This window comes from Lycorma delicatula, chromosome 9 (assembly GCF_047948215.1).
Source record: "Lycorma delicatula isolate Av1 chromosome 9, ASM4794821v1, whole genome shotgun sequence".
Taxonomy (NCBI): Eukaryota; Metazoa; Arthropoda; class Insecta; order Hemiptera; family Fulgoridae; genus Lycorma; species Lycorma delicatula.
In genome coordinates, this window is record NC_134463.1 from 57,558,768 (window position 1) to 57,585,597 (window position 26,830).

At 27.2% G+C, this 26,830-nt stretch overlaps 1 protein-coding gene across 1 annotated transcript in view; it reads right to left on the reverse strand.

Moving 5' to 3' along the window:
• Nucleotides 1-3,379: 3,379 nt before the first annotated feature.
• The window catches only part of Mapmodulin (acidic leucine-rich nuclear phosphoprotein 32 mapmodulin), a 41,290-nt gene continuing 17,839 nt past the window's right edge, over nucleotides 3,380-26,830 (reverse strand). The window contains exons 4-8 of the mRNA XM_075375616.1: nucleotides 24,280-24,392; nucleotides 21,907-21,998; nucleotides 18,756-18,841; nucleotides 17,235-17,346; nucleotides 3,380-12,747 (exon numbers count right to left, since the gene is read on the reverse strand). Of these exons, the coding sequence (XP_075231731.1) occupies nucleotides 12,692-12,747; nucleotides 17,235-17,346; nucleotides 18,756-18,841; nucleotides 21,907-21,998; nucleotides 24,280-24,392 (459 nt within the window). The 3' untranslated portion in view covers nucleotides 3,380-12,691. The remainder of the gene's footprint in view (nucleotides 12,748-17,234; nucleotides 17,347-18,755; nucleotides 18,842-21,906; nucleotides 21,999-24,279; nucleotides 24,393-26,830) is intronic.

Genomic DNA, 26,830 nt, shown 5'->3' on the forward strand with positions numbered 1-26,830 from the left:
GTTATAATGTACCTGATCAGTGGTAATCTTGCCTGCGTGCCTGTTTTGAGATGAATTTTATTCATTTAGATGAAACTATTAAATATAAAGAGGATGCCATACATTTTTTTCAAGAGCATGGTATTTTATATAATCCAAGGAATTGTAATCACTGTCATGAAGTGGTTTTACAACTTGTATTCTAAATGTGAATATTTAGAATACAAACAGTTATGACAAGATATGTACTTTACAGACTCAAAATTGCTTTACCAGATATTTTATTTTTCCTCTATTGCTGCTACAAGAAACTAACAATAGTTTTATGAGCAGGAGTTGGAAATCAACCTTAATACTACTTGTTGGCTGGAGTAGGCAAGAAGTGTTGACCTGTTGAAAAATCAAATACAAATAGTGGTCCCAGAAAAACAGTAGAATTGACAGAACCGTTTTACAGGATAATTATGACAGTGGAAATGTATCATCACAACAATGTGTGTTTGTTGTGAAACAAGGGAATGTTTTTTAGCTGCTGTTGTGAACTGAACAGAGGCACAGTCCATTACCCATCATTGACGAATGAATTCTTCCAGAGATGGCAATTATATCTGATGAATGGAAAGCATACAACTCTCTTCAAAAATGTGATTATATCCATTACACTGTTGAACATAAATATAACTTTGTAGATCCTGACACCAATCAATAGAATATATGATTATTGCAAAGCAACATCACAAAGCCCATCCATGATTAACTTGGATTTATGTAGCATCACCGACACAAAGACTTGTTTGGAAAGATTTTGGCAGATATTGTGTTCTACTGGCCTCCTGAATAAAGGTAAGAGGTTTGTGTCTGCAATTAATTACTTATAGGTGTAATTAATGTACTGATAGACAAATAACAGAAAATATCCTTACTTTCTGCACAGGAAGGCAAGTGCTGATTATCTACGCCAACATAACCTTTGTATAGTAATTGTTGATTTTTAGGAAAATATTTGTTACTGAATGAGAAAAAAAATTAAAATTTCTGCTTTATTATCCAAAACCGACCTTTGAGTTTTAAAATTATATTAATCATATACATAATTCAAGGAATGAGAGTGTATTTACAAGTAAAGTTACTTACTTTTTAGTTATTAATAATAGGTAAACAGAGATTCACAACTATCATGACGAGAGAGGGAACAACAATTCCTCTTGAATGCTATGGAACTCTGAGTTTTATTACTTTAGATGGATGTATTATGTTAAGTGCATTAAAAAAAAATGTGTGAGCATCCTGACATGAGATACAAGTTATTCTTAAAACTGGTATACTAATTTTCATAACATCCATGCCACGGATACGAAGGAAAATGAAAAATAAGTAATATCCAATTGTACTGTTGCACCCAGCCATATATAGCACGCCAAACCCAGAAATTGTAACAAGCATCCAGTCAGCATATGACACCTTCACTGTTCACAACAAAGCTGGGTGTGTAATAAGCAACAATACAATCTGAGAAAGTAATATTGACCAGTCGTTCTTGTATCTCAGATGTTTTAGATGCATTATAGCAATAAGAAAGATTGGGATAGATTAAGTAAAGAAAAAATGTAATGTAATTCTGATAACAATACACTACTTACAGTACCTCTAACAGCAGTTTTTTTTTTCAGAATACATCTACACTAAAATTTCTACTACAGTCACTCTGGCTTTATTGCAGGTGATTGCAATGATTTTTGAGAGGTATGTATAGGTTCATAAAATGGCTTAGCAATGTTTAATTCAATAGCAAACAACAGCTCTTAACCTATTTAAATAGATTTCTGAATAGAAGTTTGCTAATCTTGCTGAAAAAATGTTATTGGCATCAATAAAGTAACTGAAAAATGAATTTTTCAGTTGCTGTCAAAGTTTCTGCTCTATATTATAGTTTTATAATTCATGGATTTGGTTAATGGATGATTTTTTAACTTCACATGCACAATATACTGTTAATTTTTTTTCTCCCTCTACGTTCAAACCAGATGATCCATTTATTTCTAGAATTGAAAGACATAATAAAAAAAATCTCTTCTCCAGTCTTTTAACTTTACTCACTTCAATAAGAGATCCAGTTACTTTTTTTTTTTGTCTGCGGTCACTTGACTGGTTTGATGCAGCTCTCCAAGATTCCCTATCTAGTGGTAGTTTTTTTTTTTTTTTTTTTTTTTTTTCGGTATACCCTCTACATCCTACATAATTACTCAAATATTTATTTACTAAGTTTTAAGATTGTTAGTTATGTATGACAGCTACCAAAGTAACAAAATAGCCTATTGAACATACTTATTTTCAAATTTTTTGCAAGAATACACTACAGCATCTTATTAGCACAATCAGAATAATTTTATATAAGTACTTTAAAAATGAACTGCTTGGGCTACTGACATTTTATGTTTTATATTAAAAAATATGAGAAAGAGATTAGAACTACCAGAATCAACGACTCATGTAACAATCATGGAACTTAAAAAGGTGAATATCTAAAGGTAATATCTACTTAAAAATGTATAATTAGTTTTAAAAAAAATACCTAGTTATATGAATATGTTTCATTTTATCTCTGTTATGTGTAAATTTTGCTTTAAGTAAAAATTGAATTTATTAAATGCTGAAAAATAATATGCCTGAAATTGAATATATTAAATGCTGAAATAAGTTGAAAAATAAGTATGTGATTATTGCTGTGGTAATTCACTGAAATTGAATCAGAATATTCCGTTTTAAAGCAGGCTACTGAAAAATAAAACTTCTTGACTATTCAAATTGAGGAAAAAATACTGCTGAAATTGTTTCTGAATAGTAGTTTACATTCCTATAACTTTGTGTATATATTTCAATCAAAAATGATACAACTGAAAAGGTTACTAAGAATTAATTATGGAGTTAACAATTTTAATAATCAACTTGGCTTGGCCTATTGTAATTATGGGTAGATGTAAATGTATGACTCGATCTCGCATCATTAATGTCATTCAAATCAGTTATGAAAGTAGATTTGACAAATGCAAAAAAATCAATAAAATGTGTTAGCGCATAATATTTCACTAATACTATGAAAATACTTTTTCTTATACAAATATTCAAACAAGTAAGAAACAATTTAAAAAAACAACTAGAAATTAAGCTAATATTTTATAAAAAATAAAAATAAACAATTTATGGACAGCCATTTACAGTGAAGTTTTTTGTTTTACACACATATAAAAGCACGTAAGAATTAATAACAAATAATATTTAAAAAAAAAAGGCAATATTAATTAATGGAAGTCAATAATTAAATTGAATTAAAAAAAAACTATTATCAAATAAAATAAAAAATATATATAATGCAGTATTAACAAATAAAAAAAAATCAGTATGAAAATAAGACAATAAGTATAATTGTTTAACTTATATACTTTACATAACATATACATTAACTCGATAAACAAAAAATACAGTATTACTTAAAAAAGAAACACTAACTGGTATTAAGATACATTAACTTTATGAATAATATTTTACATCATACATACCAGTATACATATTTATATATATACTATTCTGTATAAAAAAAAACAGTTCAAACTTAAATTTTTAAGATAAAACTGAAAATAATATCTTTAAATGATAAAGAAAGTATGTATACATATAAAAAATATATATCTAACATTCACTTAACTTAGTTAATGAAAAGCTAATAAAAAAAAGAAAAAATCTGAAAAGGCTCTTATAATGTTTGTCTATACAACAAAGAACATAGATTTTATTTACAAGAATATAAAGGCAAATTTATATAATGCTATCTTAATATATTGATTTATTATATGTAAATAGTTAACTATAATATACTTTATGTTAAATATTAATGATTCTATTCTCAATTTTCAAACTACTGTATAACATATTTATATATTAAATTAATAACAAATAAAAAATGAACAAACATACATAATTACATTATAATAATAATAAATTAAACTAAATACTACGGCTCTTCCAATTACATTTTTTTGTTAAAAGAAAATTTATAAAATATATAACACATAAAAAGTAGTATTTAAATAAATATTTAAACATTCTATAAGTTTCATTTTTATATCCATAGGACTATTAAAAAAAAAAATTAACATAAAAAATTCCTTTTTTTCTTCATAAAATAAAAATCTTAAATACCATGCAGTACAAATTTATGTTATCTGTACATGCGAATTTTAAATATTAAACTAACTTATTTGAACTTTCGCATTATCATGGTAACATCTTAACAATTATTTGCTGTAATAACTTTACAAAAGTTGAAAAAGTTATACTAAACAAAGAGATTGTGAAATGTAAGTAAAGCTTTTTTTTCAAATACTTATGAAATTACAAAGAAAAATTATGAGGTAACTCCAGTATTAACTAACTGGACTGTACAGCATGATAAGATTGCAATTTTGAAAAAATCTACTGGCCAAATTAAGTTGCGCAAGTTTCCTCAGTACTGTCACAGTTACAATAATGTTTGTTACATAATCAGTCAAAAACTGAACTGTAACTCAACTATTTACAATCAAATTATGATTTTGTATTAAAGACGCTAATCTTTAAAACACTATATAAACCAGACTTAAGCTTTCCATTTCTTAAAGTTTTAATAGAATTTAAGTCATAAAATAACCTACTAATAGAACTTTGGATTATTTTATAAGTAGGTTGAAACTTCAACAGTTTAATTTCATTTTATACAGCTTACGCTATTTGTCTCTTTAATGGCTAATCCAATTATCATGAATCTTGCAGCTAAAAAATTAACAATACAATAATCTGGGTTTTAGGCATTTGATAATATAACTTTGACTCCTTCATTTAATAATTGTCCATCACAATTAAATATAAGCTACATGATGAAAAAAAAAATAAAAATACACAACTTAGTGGTTTATAAATAACTGTTTTTAAGCAGGAAATGGTGCTCTGTAGATACGAGTTATCTCATTTATAATTCACTCCATGTTCCTACAATACCAGGTACAAATTAAATGATAGACCAATTTAAGCAAATAGTGTACCTGAACATGCATTTTATTGAAATAAAGCTATTACTTTTCCACTGGTATTTTAGTTTAATTTTTAATGATCAAAATTTATTTTTATATAAATCCTGTTTATATTCAGGGCAATACAGTAATTATGACTTTTTCTAAATTTAATCACTTCTTCTATTAAGTGAGAAATTATGGACAACTGCCATAACATATTGTATACAATATGTACTAACAGTAATAAATATTACTGGTTGAACCAATGTGTTCTACATAATCACAAGAGCACTTTAGAAAACCACATTGTAATTTTTCACAAATATAAACTGAGCTAATAATAAAAACTTTTCTTTTTTTTTGAGGAAAAAATTAGTCATGTTCTAGCTTTGCAATTTTACCTTTAGCTGAATCCTTAGAATTGTGCATCATACAGTTTAATTGCCAGTTTGAGAAATAACTTATTTTTTTATAGTCCAATCCAATTTCATCTTTCTGTATTCTTTTACTTATAAGATTAATTTACATGAGAGGGCAATTATATATTTACAGAATTACATATTCTGATATGTAGAAATTCACTAGTCATGACTTCCACCAATATCATGTTATTTTATTGAAAAAAAGCATACCATTACTGCACTGTTGTTGCCACACATTAGTGTGAGATCATTGTACCATACTAAATATGATTTCATTAAAAAAGAAACAAAAACAGGAGGATATATGAATTACATCATGGCAGGTTTATAAAGTAAGGGGGTATCTCAAATCGGCGACTGCAAATTTTACATGCATGTTTACACCTTGTTTTAAATATCCTACCTGTTATGAAGCAATTGGATTCTGCTCATGAAAATAATAAATCACCGAATTGTATTATCATGAATGTCAATTTTTCTGTTGATATTTAAATAAAAACAAAAAATACCAGTTATAAATGAGTCTAATAAAAAAAATTACCAAATGAAATCATTTTTATCTGTAACTTTTACAGATAAAAATGATTTTATCGGTAATAACTTTTACCGACTTTTTATATCGGTAACCTTTTCAGATCTATGACAGGGTGATAGCAATGATCTTCATCTGAGTTTGAATCGTTATACTAAGCATTTTTCATAAATTGCCAAACCATTTAAAAAAACCTTCCCACCAGTTTATTTAAAATACAATTAAAAAAATCTTCTTTTATAAAAACAGTATCACTCTGCAGAATCATTTTTAAATTCTAATTAAAAAAAGAAAATTATTTGCATCCTGTGCAGAGTGTTCATATATGCTCAAAATAATTTTCACCAGTGGTGGCTTCTAAATTACTTTGTAGTAATTTTTTATATTAACATTATTTCATGTGTATTTAAGTAATTAATGTAGACTTTAAATATATTATTTAATATTGATGTGATCTACATAATGTATTTTTGTTCTGATCAGAATAAATATTTATGTTATACTCATAACATATTCCAATGAATTAGATCTCAACTTAGGCTGTACATCCTTCTTCTAACAACAGTTCATTGCACTGTTCATCACTAATTACCTCATTCTGCTCAATTTGTTACCTCTGGAGGAGGAGGAACGATTTTATGATTCTCATTTCTTGACTGAATTTCCAACCAATTTCTTTCTTACCAAATTCTGAATATCATTAATTTTTCTTTACAGACTTAAAACTTTAAGCCTCTTGGAATGTCACATTCCTTGTTGAACAGGACAGGACAAATAATTTTTATTTGAGCACTGAATTATCAGACTCTAATTTTACTGAAAACTGTAAAAAACATTAAACAGTTTATTTTTCATCAGGTTATAAGCAACTGCGATTGTTCTTCATAGTTCTTGTAGTAAGTACAAGACCAGAAGGTATTGCTCATTTTCCTAGTTGGTTTCACATGGGATATTTTTAACCTTGAATCAGAATTATTAAAAAGAAACCTTTTTCAAATTATAATGAATAACAATCATTGATATTTTTCTCTTTATCTAAAATACTAATAACATTATTTGAATCATCTGTGTCTATATCAAGGACACTTAAATTTAGATAATCATTAAGTCAAGTGAAAATCTATTAGTGTTCATTTATAATAATAAATGTTCATTTATTTCAATAAACAAATATGTAGAATTTAAAAGTCTACACCAGCAATTAAAAGAATATAGAGGAGAAAACTATCCATCAGCCAAGTAGTAAAGAGGGTCTGTCGACTGAAGACATAAGTTGGCATTAATGTTAAATAGATTTTAAGATTAATAAAGACCTAAGGAAAATTAACAGTAATATTGAAAATAGTATACAACCAGAACAAAATGCAAAACCATAAAAAACTGGCACACAACCCAATGAAATATAGACAATATAAAAGTAAGGGAAACATTTGTGTTATTTTTTTTGAACAAGTGATGAAGATATATTTTTTGCTTTTGGAAAAAACATTGTACTTTATTTATCCAGTTGGAAACTTTATTTAGTATCTAGGCAGAGTCCAAGCAAAGTAGTATGTATGCATAATTTCCAAACCAAACAACATGAAATTATACTTTGGACAAAATATTTGCACTATGCAGGACAATTACAGCTGACTATTTCAACAAGATTATGGTTGTGTTAAATTTATTGATCACATTACAGGCAAAAATAAATGAACTGAGAACGTTGGTTTTAGTATCATGATTCAGTAAACATCAGCAATATATACTGTACACCATTATTTTGATTTAATTTTACACAAGAAATTCTACTGACCAATATAATTTCAGTATAAAATTTAGTATAGATATAATAGGATGAACTGTGTAGTAAGCATTACTACTTTTTTTTGCATTTACAGTAAGAAATGGATGTTTTGTGTTGAAATGTTTAATGAACATAATATAGTAAAAAAATATATATGAAATATAATATACTTTTAAAATTTTCATCTCGCAAAATAAAAGTAGAATCTATAAGGACAAATCTAATGATCTAAGTTGAAAAAACTAAATTTTTAATAAAATTGTACTATTTTAAAGTTAGAACAAAGAGAATCATGGAACCCGTAAATAGAAAAAAAGTAGGCATATGTCTATGCTTCTGGTCAAAAATTAAGAACTAACTAAAAGAAATAAAAATTATTTAATGTAAAAAAGTAAAATATTAGCAACCCATTTAAAATATTTTATTTCTTATTAGTTTTATTAAAACTAAAATATTCGGGAAAAATAGCCAACTACTCTTATTGAATTAAATTCATACTTTAAAAAATATCCCAATTAGATAACTTAAAATAATATATCAACTAGTGTGATGAGTTTAAATAAAAATTCATTCCTTTAAGTGTTGAATCGATTGTGTGCATTATTTCTACATCAATATCATCCCCATAAAATGATTTATTCAAAGAGGTGACTCTTGAGTGAATTTTTTGAATGTCCTCTGGGCATTAATTTAAAGAACAGTTAATTGCATCTAAAAATAAATGGGAAAGATAGCATTTTAGGTACTTCAGAGCTCTCATAAATTGTACAACTGTAATAATAAAAATATGCAAAGAAATGTTTTAGAATATAAACATCTACTAAACATCAGTAGGTTTTATATAATCTGTACGAAAATTAGTTTGTAATCTCACTTTAGAGAAAGCAATGATATACTTGTCAGCATTTTGACATAGAGTTATTACTGACTAAATTTATTTTGATTCAGTATAGAAAGTCTAAACTTTGTTGACAAAAACCAGATATCTAATGTAGCACAAATAAAACTGATAAAAAGTTGAATGTTAAAAAGATTTTTTTTCAATAAAAAGTAGTACATTAAATTTCACAATTTGATGGACAATTAATAAAGAAAAAATTGACTAGTACTAATTCCATTTTTTTCACTTTATCATAATTAAGCACTCACGTTCCTGCATACATTAGGAGACCAACATTGAATGAAACAAGTGTACCCAATGACTGATCTATTTCTTTATAAAAATGTTTCTACCATCACTCCTATTAAACATTTTTCAACATCTTTTAAAATAATCTCTCACACGTAATTTTTTATTTAAAGTTTTTACAAAACTTCTCACAAGTACGTAAAAAGGAGTAAACAATACCTTATTTAATTTTAAAATTAGATATGATACTCGTACTAAATTATTTTCTACATGCTAATAATAAAAATGTAAATTTGAGTGTTGTTACATTGCAGTGAGAGATACTGTTATTACATTGTAGCTGCATTTTAATTTAAAATGTACTGTTATTATATAAAAATAATTTAAGGAAAATGTTTATTAACTCAACACATTTTAACTACACACAACAATTTCTGAGATTACTGTTACAACTAGAAGGTTGTAATCTTCCTATTTATTCATACTGCAGCCTACAGATTGATGCTTTAATTAACAATTTAGCACGGTATACAATGACAACAAATGTCACCGAGTTTTGACATACCTGGTCCATTCCTTATTCATCAGTTTTGTTTTGTGATTTGGTTAAGATTACTGATTTAAACATGAGAAGCTGTTTGCAGTTATTGCATAATAATTTCCTTGCTTTAGTTTAATGTTATATAAAGAGTTGTAATTATTATGTTAAACTTAGCTGGTTGAGGTTTGATGTGATTGCTTTGTCTTTATTCTTGAGCTTAATTTTTATTACTTAAAAAATTACAAGATAAATTTGCGTTTATTCAGATTATGACATAACCTAGTATGCAAACTTGTATATTTTTTAAAATCCATGTAATACAAAATTAAGCAAAACTAACTGCTGTTGCGATAATACATTACCATCACACTGAAGGGTTAAAGTCACCCTCCTTTCTCATCCAAATATAAATGAAATTTGTAGTGAGCAAAAAGTATCAAGATTCAAATCTAGATTCTTAAGGATGAAAGGCAATGGCATTATTAGTCTTCAATACTAAACTAAGAATTGAGAAAATGATTTACTTGAATAACTCTCTAACTTAAATACATTTTTTTAATAGTTTTATAATAATTCAGATCTACATAATTTCATATACTTGAAGTAGTTTAAAGAGATATCTTTGTACTTCAGCAGTAATAGGTAATCAATTATTATTGTAGGCAACTGACAATGTAATATTTATACTAGAATATCATGAATTATAAAAAAACCTAGAAGTGAAATTTAAAAAAAAAATTGTGTACATTAGAAAATGACAAAAAATGTTGCACATGAAGAAATGATTACCAGTAAATAATGGAATTAACTTAATTAAAAAAGAACAGTTAAATTTATTTTACTTTTAGAACTTATGTACATTTGTTAGATAATATTCTATAGTACAATTTTTTTTTAGAAGACATATTCATTATTTTTAGAAATAAATTTAATATAAGCAGTAAAGTTATATAATACTTAATGTCTCCTTTATCTTGAATAATCTTTCAATTAAAACCAAGACAGTGAAATTTCAAACACTTTCAAGACAGAGAAAGTTTTCACAATAACAAAAATGGAAAAAAAAAACACCTACTATTAGAGAAAAAAAAAATGATGTAAAAACTGTTACTATGAAATTTAAAATAATTTTACAAAATATATAAAATTTGGATAAAATTTATTGCACACACATTATTATGAATTATAATAAAATGCTTATGATATTTTTATAACTTACACACACACTCACACACACACACACATATGCATACACACACACAGACATAGATATAAATATGACAGTATTTATTTTTAATTTATGTATCAAAAATAAAGTGCTTACACACTGAATATCTTTACAATTTTTTTAAATTTTTAATTATAAATGTATTGACAATATAATTTTTCTTATATAAAACAATAAATTGTGAGCCATTTATAGATAGTCGTAAATTTTTTGATATATTTCATTAGTAACTTTCTAAAGAAAACAACTGAACAAAATAAAATTTCAAAATTTTATTAAAAAGTAATGCGGAGTTCTTAAAATTCATGAAGGAAATAAAAATTATTTTAACAAAAAAGCAAATAAAATCAGTTCAAAATATAACATCACTTTAAATAAATGTTAATTGCATTAAAAAAAATATAAAGGAAATAAAAAAAGGATATTTTATATAATTATTTACAAATATGGTAAATACATATATAAAATTTATGTTTATATATATTTATAAAATAACACAAAAAAATTTTACTTTCATACATATAATTTATGTACAAAGTATATGAATCATACTTTGGAAAAAATAAAAAAATATTTTACACAAAAATTAAAATAAAAAATAACAAATAACTGAGGGCCTTAAGGTTATTACAGAAGTAATGTTTTAAATAATAATAGTAAAAATATAACAATTTACTTTATAACGATTAATCAAAATATTTTAAATATCAATACAATAGTAATAAATTAGTCAGAAGAAAGTTAACAGTATCCCCTGTTTCAAAAATATGTCATTACAGAGGAATAAATAAAGTTCAATTAATATAGCAGGGGCCAGCAACCTATCACACCCAACCAAGCACTTAAATTGTTTCCAGTTAAGAATTAACGAGATAAACCCAATAATTTCAAAATAACTATAACAGCCAAATATACCTGTATTACAGTTGTACATGATATAGATGTACATTTATTCCTTAAATAGAAAAATTAGATAAAAGGAAAGTGTTCCTATCATCTAGCACCTTTGGATCATAAAATATACGTAACTTCAGTTTTGTTTAAATTAATAACCCATATTTAAAATCAAATGTTATCTGTATATTTTAAAATCTAAATGAATCCATTTCAAATGAAATTTCTATATAATCTTGAAATAGCTGAAGTACATTATAAAAAAGAAGGCATACTTTCACCAATACATAATGAATCATAAGCTACAATTTTATCAAATACTACTAATGTGAATGTACTCATTTTTTACACAAAATTAAATTATTTGGTATTTATGCTTACCAAGCTAAACAGAAAAAAAGCTGATCTTTTAGTGAATTCATAGCCTAGATATATTAGACTGTTTAAAATAAAGTGCTATTTGGAAATGGACTAAGGTGTTGAAGAGTACAAAATCCAAAGTTGCTGGCATGCCAGATGATTTCACACTATTATTTTAGCACAGTGCAAGTGGTTTGCCAACCCCTGATTTCGAGATTAAAGATAAAATGAATAATAAATAAAATGTAACAGGAGTGATGGAAAAATAATATATCTAAAATAAAAATATGTAAATAAATTTTAAACCAACTTTCTGTTTTATAACTTTTAATATAAAACAATAACAACAAAATAACATTAACAAATAAGAAAAAATCAGACCATTATTTTTTTTTAATTAAAAAATACTACTTTTTAATAATGAATGAGAACAAATAAATATTACTGAATGTTAACTGGTATTATCATAATATCATTCTAAAATTGAAAAATTTTGATCAATGTTAAATGATAATCTATTTGTTTTTTAAAGATGTAAGACATGGAGGAATGTAAAGGAAGTCTCTAATATACTTAATTGTCCTGCTGTCCCCCCATTCAAAAAAGGCTTAACAATTTCTTACATCATTTATTTATTTTTTTTAACTCTTTCATTTTCATTTTCATTTTCATGATTCATCTTCTCACACTTGCACACTTTTCTTGTCACTTACAATAATCATAATAATTATAATAATAATATAATAAAAATAATTATTCTGTCTTTAATCACTTAATTTACTTCTTCTTCACCTTCATGCTTTCTTTTCTTACCCCTTGGTGATGATTCTGCAATAAAAAAAAAAAGTTATTATTATACACGGATAACTAAAACTAAATAAAAAAAAACATCATAATCAGGTTTTACTACTTAGAAATGTAAGAAAGAAAAATGTTTATATTTTATTTTATGGAAGTGGGATGTTGTTGGTAAACAGTCTAAAAATTAATTAGCACCCGAATTAGTAAAAAATCTCTGAACTTTTCAAATATCTCCAAATTAAAAGCAATCATCAATATTCTGACTTAAATTTGGCATAAATTTCTAAAAGCTGAAATTAACCGCAGCTCTGGCAATCATTTAATGTTGTCCATTAATTGTTCTGAGACTGGCAAAACAGCTTTTAGGCTACTTGAATAAACTATTGGGTTGGCAAGAAAATAATTTTGGTTTTGTAGTGTGAATAAAACTCAATTTTTTTTTGTGCAAAGAATGAACTTTAATGATTACAGATTTACCATTTTGCCTGATAATCTTTTGCCATCTTTCTGACAACTTCATGATTCTATGCTTACAGAACTTTTGGTCCTTACAAGCAAAAAACCAAACCAGGCGCAATTTCACATCAATAATCATTAAAAACATTTTACAAACTTCAGAATAAATGTTTATCTGATGGTCCAAGATCAGGGCTGTATGGGGGATGAAACATCACCGCCTAACAAAGTTCCAATAATTTTCCATGATTTGTCAGTGTCAGGCCCTTGCACTGTCTTGATGCAATATAATTCTGTTGCAATTTGCCAATTCTGGCAGCTTTTCTTTGATAGTTTCTTCCAGTTTCATCATTTGTTGACAGTAAACATTTGAAGTGATTATTGCAGCTCAAAATACACAACCTTGGCAGGATGACCTTTGTCATCCTACCAAATTGATGCATGTTCTTTCTTTCTGATGCAATTCAGCTTTCAATGTGGCTTGTGCTGGTTCATCACACTTTGACCATGAATAATTTTCAATTGATATTATTGCAGACAATCCATTTTTCATCACCAATGACGATTCATTTAAAAAAAGAGCAGATTTCATTGTGTTTGGGATGCATATCAAACATACTGATTCATTGTGTTAAGTAAATCTCTTCAAATTCATGTGAAAACTAAATACAAAGTTCAAGACTTTGACCTTTGACTTTGAATTGATGTCATTATCAATTGTGTGCAATACAATTAATCTCTGCAATCTCTTGTACAGTTATATGACGACCTGACTCAATTATGGCTTTGATTTGATCTTCATTGACTTCAGTAGGCTGACCAGAATACTTGTCATCTTTGAGTTAAAAATATCTAGAAGAGAATTTTTTTAAACAATCTCCGACATATGCATTCTGTTAGTCAATCAACACCAAACATTTAATATATCTCTTGGTGAGTCACAGCAGCTTTCTTGCCTTTACGGGAAAAAGGTAAAATATGTAGAAAATGTTTGTTTTTGCAATCCATGTTAAAATTAACCGTAAATTAACAGGTGCAAACAAACCACACATCTCAGGAATGGTTGACCTGAGACTGTACAAGAGTACACTTCATTTATGTTCATACAAATCATTCTCATTCATCCTCTGAAATAATATACCTTACGTTGATTCTGGAAGCTAAACATAAAAAGAAAAAGTGCCAACAAAATTAAGTACAATCTGCTCTTAAAGTATGCTAAAGTGACAGCTACCAAATGTCAAAAGAAAAAATCAGAACAGTGACTAAGTCCTTCAAAACAAACGAAGCTATTTATTTATGAAAACCAATATTACTTTCTTGCCAACCCCAATAAATTTTTTTATTTATTGTATTATCATTCAATCAACTAATGGTAGTAAGGGACAGACATTAAATGAGATTCTAAGCTTTAGTTCTACACTAAAATAAAGTACCTTTAAAGAATTTCCCAACTTTTACTTAATAAGGGATCTGCGATTCATACACAGGTGTGAACTTAACAGAACATAACATAACAGAAAGTGAACTTGTCTGTTATTGAATTCTTCATATTAACATGAAAAAAGTTCTATTAATTTATAATAGCATTTTTTAAAAGAAAAATTTGCGCCTAAAGATCAGATTGAGAAATTAATATACTTAGTACATGTTTATATCAACTTTCTGTAAAAAACTTTCATATTAAAAATTATGGTGTAAACATTCACAGATTTCAAAATGTTGATAAATATGGTATATAAATATTTAAAAAAAGTTTTTTACATCTAAGCAATTGTTAGAATTACCAAAATATTTTTGAAAATTTGTTGATTAATAACCAAGGTATTACAGATATTTGATAACATATTTTTTAGTCGGATTTTATCTCTATCACTATTAAATAAAATAATTTGAATATACTTTAACTCTTAAGTAAAAGCTAATTAATTTAGAATAAATAAATTAAATTGTGAAACATTTATATTTGAAAAAAAAATTTAACATTAAATAGATAAACAATTATATACCAGTTTTACTTTGAATTTCCCTAGAGCTAATGTTTGAAGTGGCTATCATTGGTAACAGCAACATACTGAAGTAGCTGCCAATTTATTATTGTCTAATTTTTCAAAATTTCCTGGCGTTTCTCTGATACATTGAACACCTTTTTCAATTTTCAGCTTAAATCTTCTACAGAGGTACTAAACCATACTTTTTAGATGTCCCTAAAAGTAAAAAGCTATGCACATGAACATGTTATTTCTTATCACCAGAGGAACTTCATCTTAATAATTCAGTAAGCAGTTTACTAAGAAATATTTTTTCACATTCAATCATGGTGGCAGGAAACATGGATGAACCAGTAATCACAGACGATACAAACCTAAACATCTACTAAAAATAATTGCCAAAATTTTGGCAGTAAAATTGCAACTGAATCATCAGAGAACATTACTGCCGATAAAAATTGTGTTAGTTTTTGTAAAATCACAAGACAAAATGCTTATCATGGCATTTCCACTAGTCACTTGCACAATTTACACTTTCAGCTGCTCCGCAGTTCTCCTTAAAGTCATATATATTAATGTAACAACTCTTGTTTTATATTGTCTTATGGATTTTCCTCATTGTGTTTCAATACTGGTCTTCACAGTCTTCCATAATTATAAATTTTATGAGAAATATTCTGGATTCTCGTAACTTTTACACAATACAAAAACTTTTTTCAGTTGGAAAATGGTGATAATTAACAAAACGTTCCGAGTGCAGGAAGGCAAGGTGATTCAGCTCTAAAGCAGTCTGTCCACAAGATAATCTGCAAGTAGTCACAAGATTGATTGCTATTTTAGTATGAGAATATAATTCTATTTTCAAAAAATAAAACACAACTAAAGAAAAACTGGTAATTAAAAAAAATACATTAAAAATAAATTAATTATCGTTACTAGTGTTAACAAAATACTGTACTTAATATAATTGACTGGTGCTACTATTGTTAAATTTAAATAATTTTATTATTTACTAAAAAACAATTATATTTACATTTTTTATTTTACTAATACGTATGTTGCAACTGTTCAACTAGTGAACAATAAGCAACCCCCCCTCCACCATAGAGCAGAATGAAATGAGGATTACATGTATGACATGCAAATGTGGTGTAGTATTGTATAGAATCAGGCCGACTATACCTGAGACATACGGTTAATTGAACCCCAACTACTAAAGTACACCGGTATCCACTGCCTAGTATTTAAATCCATATAAAAGCAACTAGCTTTTACTAAGATTCAAACCTCAGAACCTTCAACTTCAAAAATCAGCTATTAAATAACTGATTTACAAAAGTTAACTAACCATTAGACCAGCCCCCGGTGGGCTATAAATTTAGATTATTTTAATTATTTCAGTTTAGTAATTATTTTTATTAGTGGTAGATGAAATTCAGCTGAAAATTATCACTATTAGTTATAAAACTATGATACATTAGTAATTTGATATGACATCAACTTTACGCAATTAGTTGTTGATTATTATAAATATATTTTGATAAAACTAATGATTAGATATAAAAGATTAAAAAATAGATGTTCCACCACAATTTTGAAATTTATATGTTTATTAGAAAAAATGAGTACCAAAAATTATGATTATTCAATTTTATCTTGATATGAATTTTTTTTAAAAATAGAGTAAGAAAATAAAAAGAGGGAAATTGCAAAATTTTCACTGAACTTTTTTTATATGTACAATATAGTATATAATAGGTATTCTATTCTGTTCCATCCTGAATATCAATATGTATGAGTAAGGTAACAACGAAATAAATTTAGAAATCTTATTGAATTATTTTTATCAGTATATATAATTAAAACTTAGAAGTAGATAGCAATATTTTAATCTAATAGTAAACAGTACAGTAAAATAACCTGAACAATTTTGGACATTGTACTGTTAAACATATAAAATGATTTCTGCTGTTCAATAATGTAACTCAGAATGTTAAACTCTATATTTTAAAAATCAAGAATGTGTACAAGCCATTTTTATAGAAATATAAGTTATAAAGTATGTACCCTCTTCGCCATCTTCTTCATCAGCAAGCTCATCTTCCTCATCTTCTACACCATCTTCATCCTCATCTTCTTCAGATCCTACACCTTCATAATCATCTCCTTCACTTTCTTCCTAAAAGATAAAATATTTATTTACACATTTATTACTACTGAAAAAATCCAAATAGTAAAATAAAATTTCTTTTCAGGCTTAAAAAAATTTATACAATGCAATCATAACAGAGAAACAATCATTACGTGGTTCAAAACAAGTTACAGCAAAAAAAATTTGACTTCACTAATACATGATTTGAAGAAAAATTATACTAACAAAATAAACATACATATGTCTGTTTGAAGATTTAACACCAATTCTCGAAAAGTTAATCAATCAAATCATCTTGCTAAATTTGCAACAGATTTCTGTTTTAAACATCACCATGATGGGGTATTTGATTTAAATATTTCATTATATGAAATTCTTGCTATGAATATAAATAATTATTAATCTTATAGTTACAGTAACGTGAAAAAAGAGGTAAAGATAGAAAAAATCAGTAGTGTTAGAACTTCAAAATAAAAAAAAACTCACAAAATGTTTTTGACAGAATTAAAACTTTATTTCTTTAGGAAAGAATAAAGTATGATTATTTATATATCAACTTTATGAAAGTTAAAAAAAATATTATGCCCAATGGTGTGCTTTTGATTACTTTGCATGTTATTAGCAAAACTAATCTACTGTAGGAAATTACACTGTCAATACTAACTAGATATTCAAGAAGAAACTAAAACCTGATTTAAATATTTTTTTATTGCTAATCTCTAATCATAACTAACTGTATTATATAGAATAGTGAAGGTTCATTCTGTTTGAGGTTGTGTGATTAATTATTTATATTTTTATAGATTCTTTCTTCACAACATTTGTGCATATTGTGTCTATACATTGTCAGCTGTGATCAACAAAAAGGAGTGAATTATAATAAAAATGTTTAAAGAGATGAATTATAACATATTGCTGTAGTCTATGAAACCCAGGAGTAGTGTCAACACTATAAAATATTAAGTGAAACACTAAATGTAGCTGTATAACTTTCATTTCTTCATCAAGAAAAGGGTGTTCCATTGTCAGGGCCTACCCGTTTGGAAGGGAGGGTAATTTTTGTGATAAATTTTAAAAAGTTCTGAACTAGTCTGGATTTAAAGACAGTTGGAAAATGTCATCAGGAGATGACTTTAAATGAGAAGGAATTATTTAGCTACGCATCATACGCTGTTATGCATTTTAACTTATATTATTTACGTTAAATGTGTATTTGTAATAATATTTACAAAAATATTAAATTAATGAAGTCTTTCTCATATAAAAAACATGTCACAACCACATTATTCTAATCACTAGAACTTTCACTAAAAATATTTATATTTTTTGATTCACCCTCTTTCAACATAAGAAAAAGTTCCACGTTAAAAATTGTGAGTTAATTCAAAACGAAAATTTGAATATTATACACAATGTAAACTTAAAAACAAACTAACCTCAAGATTATCCTTGTAAACTGTACCAAGGCCTAATTCTTCCTCCTCAAGGTCTTCATCTTCTTCTCCTTCTATGTCTTCATCACCTAGCAGAAAAAAAAAATGATTCCAATAAGTGGCAAAATCAACTATGAAGTAATCATTTTTTTGATCTACTACTGACTGACATATGATAGATTGTAGATTTAGTGATGTCACATTAAGTGTCCATGTTATAATATTTTTACACATTAAATACTTTATCCAGAAGCTGATAGTAGTATATTAATTCTGAACTAAATACAAATTTAAATTGTGTAATCATAAACATTATATGGCCAGGTCGACAAGAATACACTTACCTTCTTTTTAAATAAGAAGAGCAATGACCAGGCAGTCATTTGGCATCTTACTGTGTAATTCCAGTTTACTAATATGAGGTAACTAGCTATGTAGTATACTGAATTAATCCTAGGTAAAGTAGTTTTATGCTACCAGATGCTTTGTTTAATATTAGAGATTAGTCTATAATTAAGAATATTAACAAAAGCTATGAAAACATAAAATCTAAATTCTATCAAATTACATGATAAAACAATCTTTAACGGTATAAGAAGTAATAGTAATGTACAATTAATTTCATTTCTATGAATTGGAAGGGAAGGAAGCAGTCATTTTATGAGATGAATATGATGATACATATGGGTCTAGTTCAGACTTTGACTGGGTCCATTCGTGAGACATTACCATTAAGTAAACCAGAATTACCAAGAATGGGCATTTGAGTTTAAAAAAGTATTAGACCATTTGCTTGCATCTGAATCTGAAACCAGCAATAATGTATAAATCGTTAACACAATCAACAGGTATAGTCTGATTTTGTGTTACATGTACATGTCTACTTTTCTTGACTATACAGATTGATTGGACACATGGCACCATACTGTTGATAATATAGATAATGTTTGTAAAGTTTTCGGACCCACGGCAAGGATAAGAATGTTGAACAACAAACAGAGCAGTAAAGAAAATAGACATGAAAAATGGGCTTTTATACATTTTCAATAATGTATTAATAAATGCTCCAACCAAAATGCTTGCAAGCAACCTGAAACGAAATGTAAGCCGTTCATATAACTACATAATTCAGGCTTACAAATGAAAAAAGCTTCCTGTATCGTTTTCTTCACTGAACTGAATAACAGCAAACTACTGCTGATACGGAACTTAGCCAACTCCAAATTATCAGGAATATAATAGTTTCTGTGTTTACAGAAATGTAGCCTACATACAGCACAAATAAGTGACATTCTTTATTTAGTTTACCATAGGGAATGGCTGTATAATTAACATCATTACTCTCAGAAAAAGCTATCCTGACTAGAGTCTCTTCTACCACAAGTCATGCAACTACATGAAAGACTTGTACAAGTAATGTATAAACAAAAAATTAATGTATCTCTGTTATAAAACAATGAGCTATATATATTGCATCAACTCTGGATAATTCATGAATTCCATTTGATATAAGAAATAACAAACTACTGTTTATGTTAATATTAACAATGAAATGTCATTGGATTAATTTGTGAACAATTGATTAGGGTTTAATTGCTACCTATATTATCAGTTTGTACATTTAATTGTGTTCTTTTTCTTCCCTTTATGGCTTAGGCAACTCTGCCTGTTCCAGGGACATCGTCTCCTTGGATGACCTACACTTCTCATCATGTGGTGGGTGTAAAAATGCTGATTAAGTTTACCTACCTTTATCCATGTGTTACAACTAACTACACCCAGATAATTAATACTCCTTGATATTATTGAACAGGCTAAATATTTGCAAATCTTGCTTTATACCCTCATTCCTTATCTAATAAACCGCAGGCTTCTATTGCCCTCAAAAACTTTGTTTCAGCCAACTTTAATTTAATCCTGACATCTCTTAGAAAGGGCCCACATCAAATTCTCATTCAGCAAAAGAGGTACTGCTGTTATGGTCTTACAGAATTTTATTGAGCTTATATTTTAATTTTCCACATGTATGCAAGAACTTATTATGATCAGTTATCACTTCTTGGTCATTTAAAAAAGATATTTCACACCCTAAATAATAATTAAAACTATACAATTCCAAGATCCTTCCTTTATATATCATTTTTGATCTTACAGGATGTTTACCAATAAATGGTTATTTAATTTGGTTATTGTGGCAGATACACCCAAAGTATACTTCTCACACATATTTTCAGAGTAAACAATTTTTTTTTTTTGAAATGAACATAATTATCCTGTATGAGAATATCATCCATTAAAAAACAATGTTTCATCAACACTTAACTTAATCCCACAGTTAAACTAGTCTCCATCTGCATACAGCATTATCCAAATAAATATTATAAAGGAACAGTCTTAGTAATAATCAACATGAATGTGGCAAAACTGGACAGAGTAACCAATATATCACTGAACCAAACTTCTAAATTACAAGTGGAAAATTCTCAATGAACTACTTTTATAAAAAAAAAAAAAAAACAAAATTAAGTAAACTTATCAATGATAAAATGATCATAGAAATTATAAATAATAAATTTAAAGAAAAATTGAATACACTGCTTCCTCATAGATGTGTGTGTTGAATCAGATCTAGGACAAGATGGCAAAATACCATCCTGAAATAAAGGGCACTTCAGTTCAGGAGGACTTCTACTTCTTTAACAGTCGATCATCCAGCCACTTTTTTTCCTATTACTGATACCTTTCCTGAAGGATGGATACCACATATATCAGGTTAGCCACTATACTTGTTTAAATCCCAAGACTGAGGGACAATTGTGGACTCATCTAGGGAACTTGTTTCCTATCTGGAGATTTATAAAAAGAACTGGACTGAGATCAATTCAGATCTAGTCAATAAGGGCATTCCACTTCTCTAATTTAACTGTCTAATTGATCTTGATGTAATAAAATTTATATAGGAAGAATGAAATAATACATTTTTAATGTATTCACAAACCACGATTACTATAACTATTGCGCTTGAAAAATTACTCTTATTGCAATGGAAAATATTAACATTCCTCTGTATTCTAAATACTATTTCCTAAAACAAAACAATAAAGAAAAAAACAAAATTTTTCCCAACAAAGAAGTAAAATCAATATTTACTTACAGTCTTCTTCACCTTCATCACTATCATCTTCTTCATTACCATTAACTTCATCATCTTCACTATCTTCAACTTCTTGTTCCTTAGCATCATAACTAGAAAAAATTCCAAGAGATTCTTTCACTGTAAGAACTAATGAAAAACTATGCTAACATTACATTAAATAATATGGTTTCTGAATGGAGTCCAGTTTCTGTCTACGTGTACTGTTTGTTGAATTTCTTTATTCATATTTGTATTAATTATTTAGATTTTGCAGTCAAGTTAGGTTTCAGTGGTTTAGTTTTTTGAATTATATTACTTTAGAACTGGATTCCGTAGAACAACAGTCATTTGTATTTCTTACTTATACTCTTGTAAATACTGTTTTCTCATTATGTTAATTTTTTTTTTTAAATTCTATTTTTACATTATTTCCCCAGTGTTTATTTCATCTAGTTATATTTTAATTAAAATATTTTTCATGAACAGATTTTGAGTTTTCTTGTTTTCCACTTTAATAATCGTTTAGCACAACTATTAAATTTATCATAATTAAATTAGCTTAAAAAAATAATTTTCCCATATGATTCAGTCACTAAAGATATGCTGGTGCAATTTTATGATGGGGATAAAATCAGCAGTTTACAAATTGGAAAAAGATCTTTCTGAGGAAAAGTAAATTTAACCACAAATATCAGTAAGAGAAAAAAAGAAATCCTTGTCAAGACAAGATGGTAGACTTTTATTCCTTATAAATTGATGATTAAGTGATATATCATTCCACTATTGGACAGCAGAACTTCCATATTCGTTCAAAAGTTCAAAATCTATAAACAGTAATAATTCTGACAAAACTAAAAATTCACAAATTATAAAAACAATTTATTTTAATGTAATTATAGTATTAAATACAAATTAAAGATGTAGGATACCATGAAAATCAATTCTTAGAATGAAAGTACTTTCATGGAAAAATTAAGGTAAGATATGTCTTATCTCATTATTCTGTACTATGTGGTTTATTATATTAATATAATTTAAATACATACTTAACAGTACAGAAGAATAATATGAATTTAAAAAAAAATAATTTCAGTAAAATAATATATTTATATAAATTTATTTAATTTAAACTTATTAAATTTTTAACTATTATTTTATAGATCAGGTTTTTAAATTTATTTGTAATGAAGCAATCTAATTTTGCATTTAAAAACTGTTTTCTTAAAACTGTAATTTTTCTTCATATATAATACAATATTATCAAATTTAAATAATGTATTTTTATCTACCTACTATATATTGATTACAGTACAAGCATCATACGTGTGATCACAATAAAATACAGTGAAGTGCTTGTAGTTAGATCTGATGTGTTTCAATAAAGTCTGCAGGAATGACCACCTACTCTATTTATATACACTTGCTAGAACGTTTGAATCTACATCAAGTATAAGTAAGATTATTTCTGCTGTGTTAAGATATATTTGCCCCAAGGAGAGCTAATGGGCTTACACAAAGGAAATATAATACACTTACATACATTGCTTACTGATAGGTTATACTATACAAATATGCTAATGTACATTTAACAATTATTTACAACAAAATTGTTTTATTTTTTACAGATCTACTTTATGTGGTTGAGTATTTTAACTACCTAAATAATATAACATAATAGCATTGTAACAGTAAATTAGTTAAAAAAAAAAAATCAAGGAAATAAAATAATCCATCAAAATTTTTATTTATTTATTTATTATAACAATGCAAACAGCAGACTGTTGGTTAAATAATTCACCACTGTGTCATTTAGTGATGCTAATGAGACGACACATCACATGCATGTTATTTTTATTTTTTATATCTGGTACACTTTCAGTTATATGAAAATTTAAATTGTAGTGCAACAGAATTGTTTTATTAATGCACTAGAAAAAAAATTGCTTCCAAGCCAGATTCTAATAAGCAGAATTTTCTTCAACACAAAATCGAATTATAAGACTGTTTCTGAAAATTCTTTGACGTAACTAGCTACAATGTTATTCAATGATGAAGTACCAACTTAACAACAACACATTAACAAATTTTACAATCAGATATATTTTTAAACTATGCTATGTCGATATTAATGTAAAGTGAGAGTTTTCTCTTTCCAATTTTTTTGTGAACTGTTAAGTATGAAAAATCAAGGTTCAACAACTTAATTGAGTAACAAACTTCAGTGAATTACATGAAAATTTAATAAAAATTATACATATAAGTTATAATACATAGAAGACTGCATAGGAAACAAGTTGGCAAGCTAAGGAACTGAGGTTTTTAAACTTAAGCATGGTCAGTCATAATGATGTATAAAAATTACTCAAAATAAAAAATAACAATGATCCTTACCCATCCAGGTATTTCAGACTAGGTATCATGCTAAAAACTTTTTCTCTGTAATTTTCAACTGACGTGGCATCATTGTTGAACAGATCCAGGTTCTTCAAATGCTCAAACTCTTTCTAAAAATCAAAAGGAAACATCTCCATTTCAGTGATTAACAATTAAAAACAACAGTACAATTGGCAATCGTTAATGAAACAACAGTTCATTTAATTGTCTCTCTTGAATATTTTATTGTAATTTTCCTAAGATTTAATCACTAATTTCCTTTTAAATTTCACTAACTCCTTTATTTCATAGTCTATCTTACTGATCACTACTTACCACTTGTAAACAAAATTTTGTGAGAAAGCAACTAGGAGTGCCTTCTATGTGCATTTTTTTGGAATCCAAGTATATTACTGGGATTTTCCTATCACTCTTTTATTTAAAGTTATGCCTTTTAAAAAATAACATTATGATAAAAGTCAATTATACAAAATTTGGGGATTCTTTGTTTTTAAAATATCATTGTTTCTTTAGTTGCTACCTTGGAAAGACTGGTCTTAAGCCCTAAATGACAAAAATAAATAAAATGTATCTGAATTTGCGTTTTAACAACTGAGTAAACAGTTGCTTATCAAATTGTTGTCTCAAAAGTTATTTATTTTGCTAACTGTTCGAGTTACAACTATCTAACTAAATTTGTGATCATCAGAATGTTATCTATAAACATCTTTGTACTACTTTTAGACCTGAACTTTGTTTATTAAAGTACTATTTTCTTTGCAAGTAGGGCAGCAGACAAAAAATATTACACATAGAAATAGTGATGCCAAACTGAACATCACCAACCTCAAAAAGAAGCATTTTGCCCATTTAGCTGATAGCAAAGAAAATAAGGTGAAAATCATCAGTCCTTAGTCTCTTGATCAAGAGAGAATCTGTGAAAAATATGATTATACAAAAGACTTATTTGTTTACAAGAAAATGGAAGGAATACTTCCAAATATATGTAAAAGAGATTACAAAATAGAGAATATAAGTATAGTAGAAGTTATCAATGTAACACGATTTTATCCAGATGTTCGAATTAGCACAGAATGTCCAGGTAAAATGCAGCAATTCAATGGATTGGAAAGTCAATAAGCAAAAGAGGCTCATTATTTTCACTCTGAGCTTTTTATCCTTTTTTAACAGCAATATCCTAAAGAATATTTTTGAAGTTCTGCTTATGTGGTGTGTTCTTATTAGGTCACTAGGAAGCTATGTTTAAAATCTCACTAGAATATCACATAGATGAGAGCTTAAAATTGCAAGGACTTAATATATTAACACCTTTGTTACTGAAAGTAGTATGTATTTGTCTGATTAACTGTCCAGGACCAGATCTTTTAAAAAGAAATTCTGCTCTATGAAACTAAAGAAAAATAATCTTTACATGATAGCTTGTAGTGATAAGAGTTCATTTAGTAACAAAGATTCTACTAAGTGATGAATTTATTTTGGCCTTGAATGAAAAACACAATAGATACTGTAAAAGATATAATAAATTACTTAATAGGACTTAAAGATGTCTGTATTATTTTGGGCCATTTTGTGGAGCAGAACAAAATTCAAGGGTACCACTGGGGGCAAATCCTCAAGCCACCATACATTTTGTTCTGTATTACCATAAAAAAGAAAACAGGTCAATAAGTATGTTGTAGAAAGCCTTTCCATAATAGGTGATCACTTAAAATGCAATGCTGGCAACTTTTAAAACATAGCAAAACTGGGAGACGTAAATGTTGTCCCAATAGTAAAAAAGATATGTGACAGCATCAGCAGTCAAATGAAGAATAAAAAAAATATTTACAAATGTCTTCCTTTCAATTCCTTGACTTAGAGGCAGAACATATAGAAGCAAAAAAAAAAAAGAGTTATAAAAGCTAGCTTACAAAGACATTATAAACTGAGGCAGCAGAAGCATGCATAAGTTCTGTACTAAAAACCTTACTGGAATATCATAATTTATTTTAAAAAAGAGAAGCTAATGCACTGAAACTGAAGGAAACATCTGAAACTTTAAATAAGTTTTAAACACGTCATAATTACAAGTTCTCATTCTTATCATTATAAAGTGAGGTTCATTTTTATTCATTAAAAAACATATTGCACTGCTTGTGTGGATGATGATAAATATTGGAGGACCTGACAGAATAGAAGTTGAAATAAAGAAAACAATGACATGCTAATCAAACATCATGGTCCAACATGGTATTAACTGTTTGCAATTAACACAATGAACTGAATTTTCAGATACTGTTTCATGCTACTATTTTAAAAATGCTCTATACATAAAATTAATGCTGTCTTATGCAGAATGAAAAGGTTTTTGTTTTAAATTGATAGCTTTAAAAATAGAAATGTTATTATTAGCTTCTGCAAGCCTCAAAAATGGCCAAAACTAGCTGAGGTATCACAATGGCTGCTATAAAAAAAAATCTATTTTGTACATTTAGAACACCGTAAAATTAACAGCAATAATTAGACAGCGTAATAATTTACATTTTAAATGTTTTGACCTACAGTACAT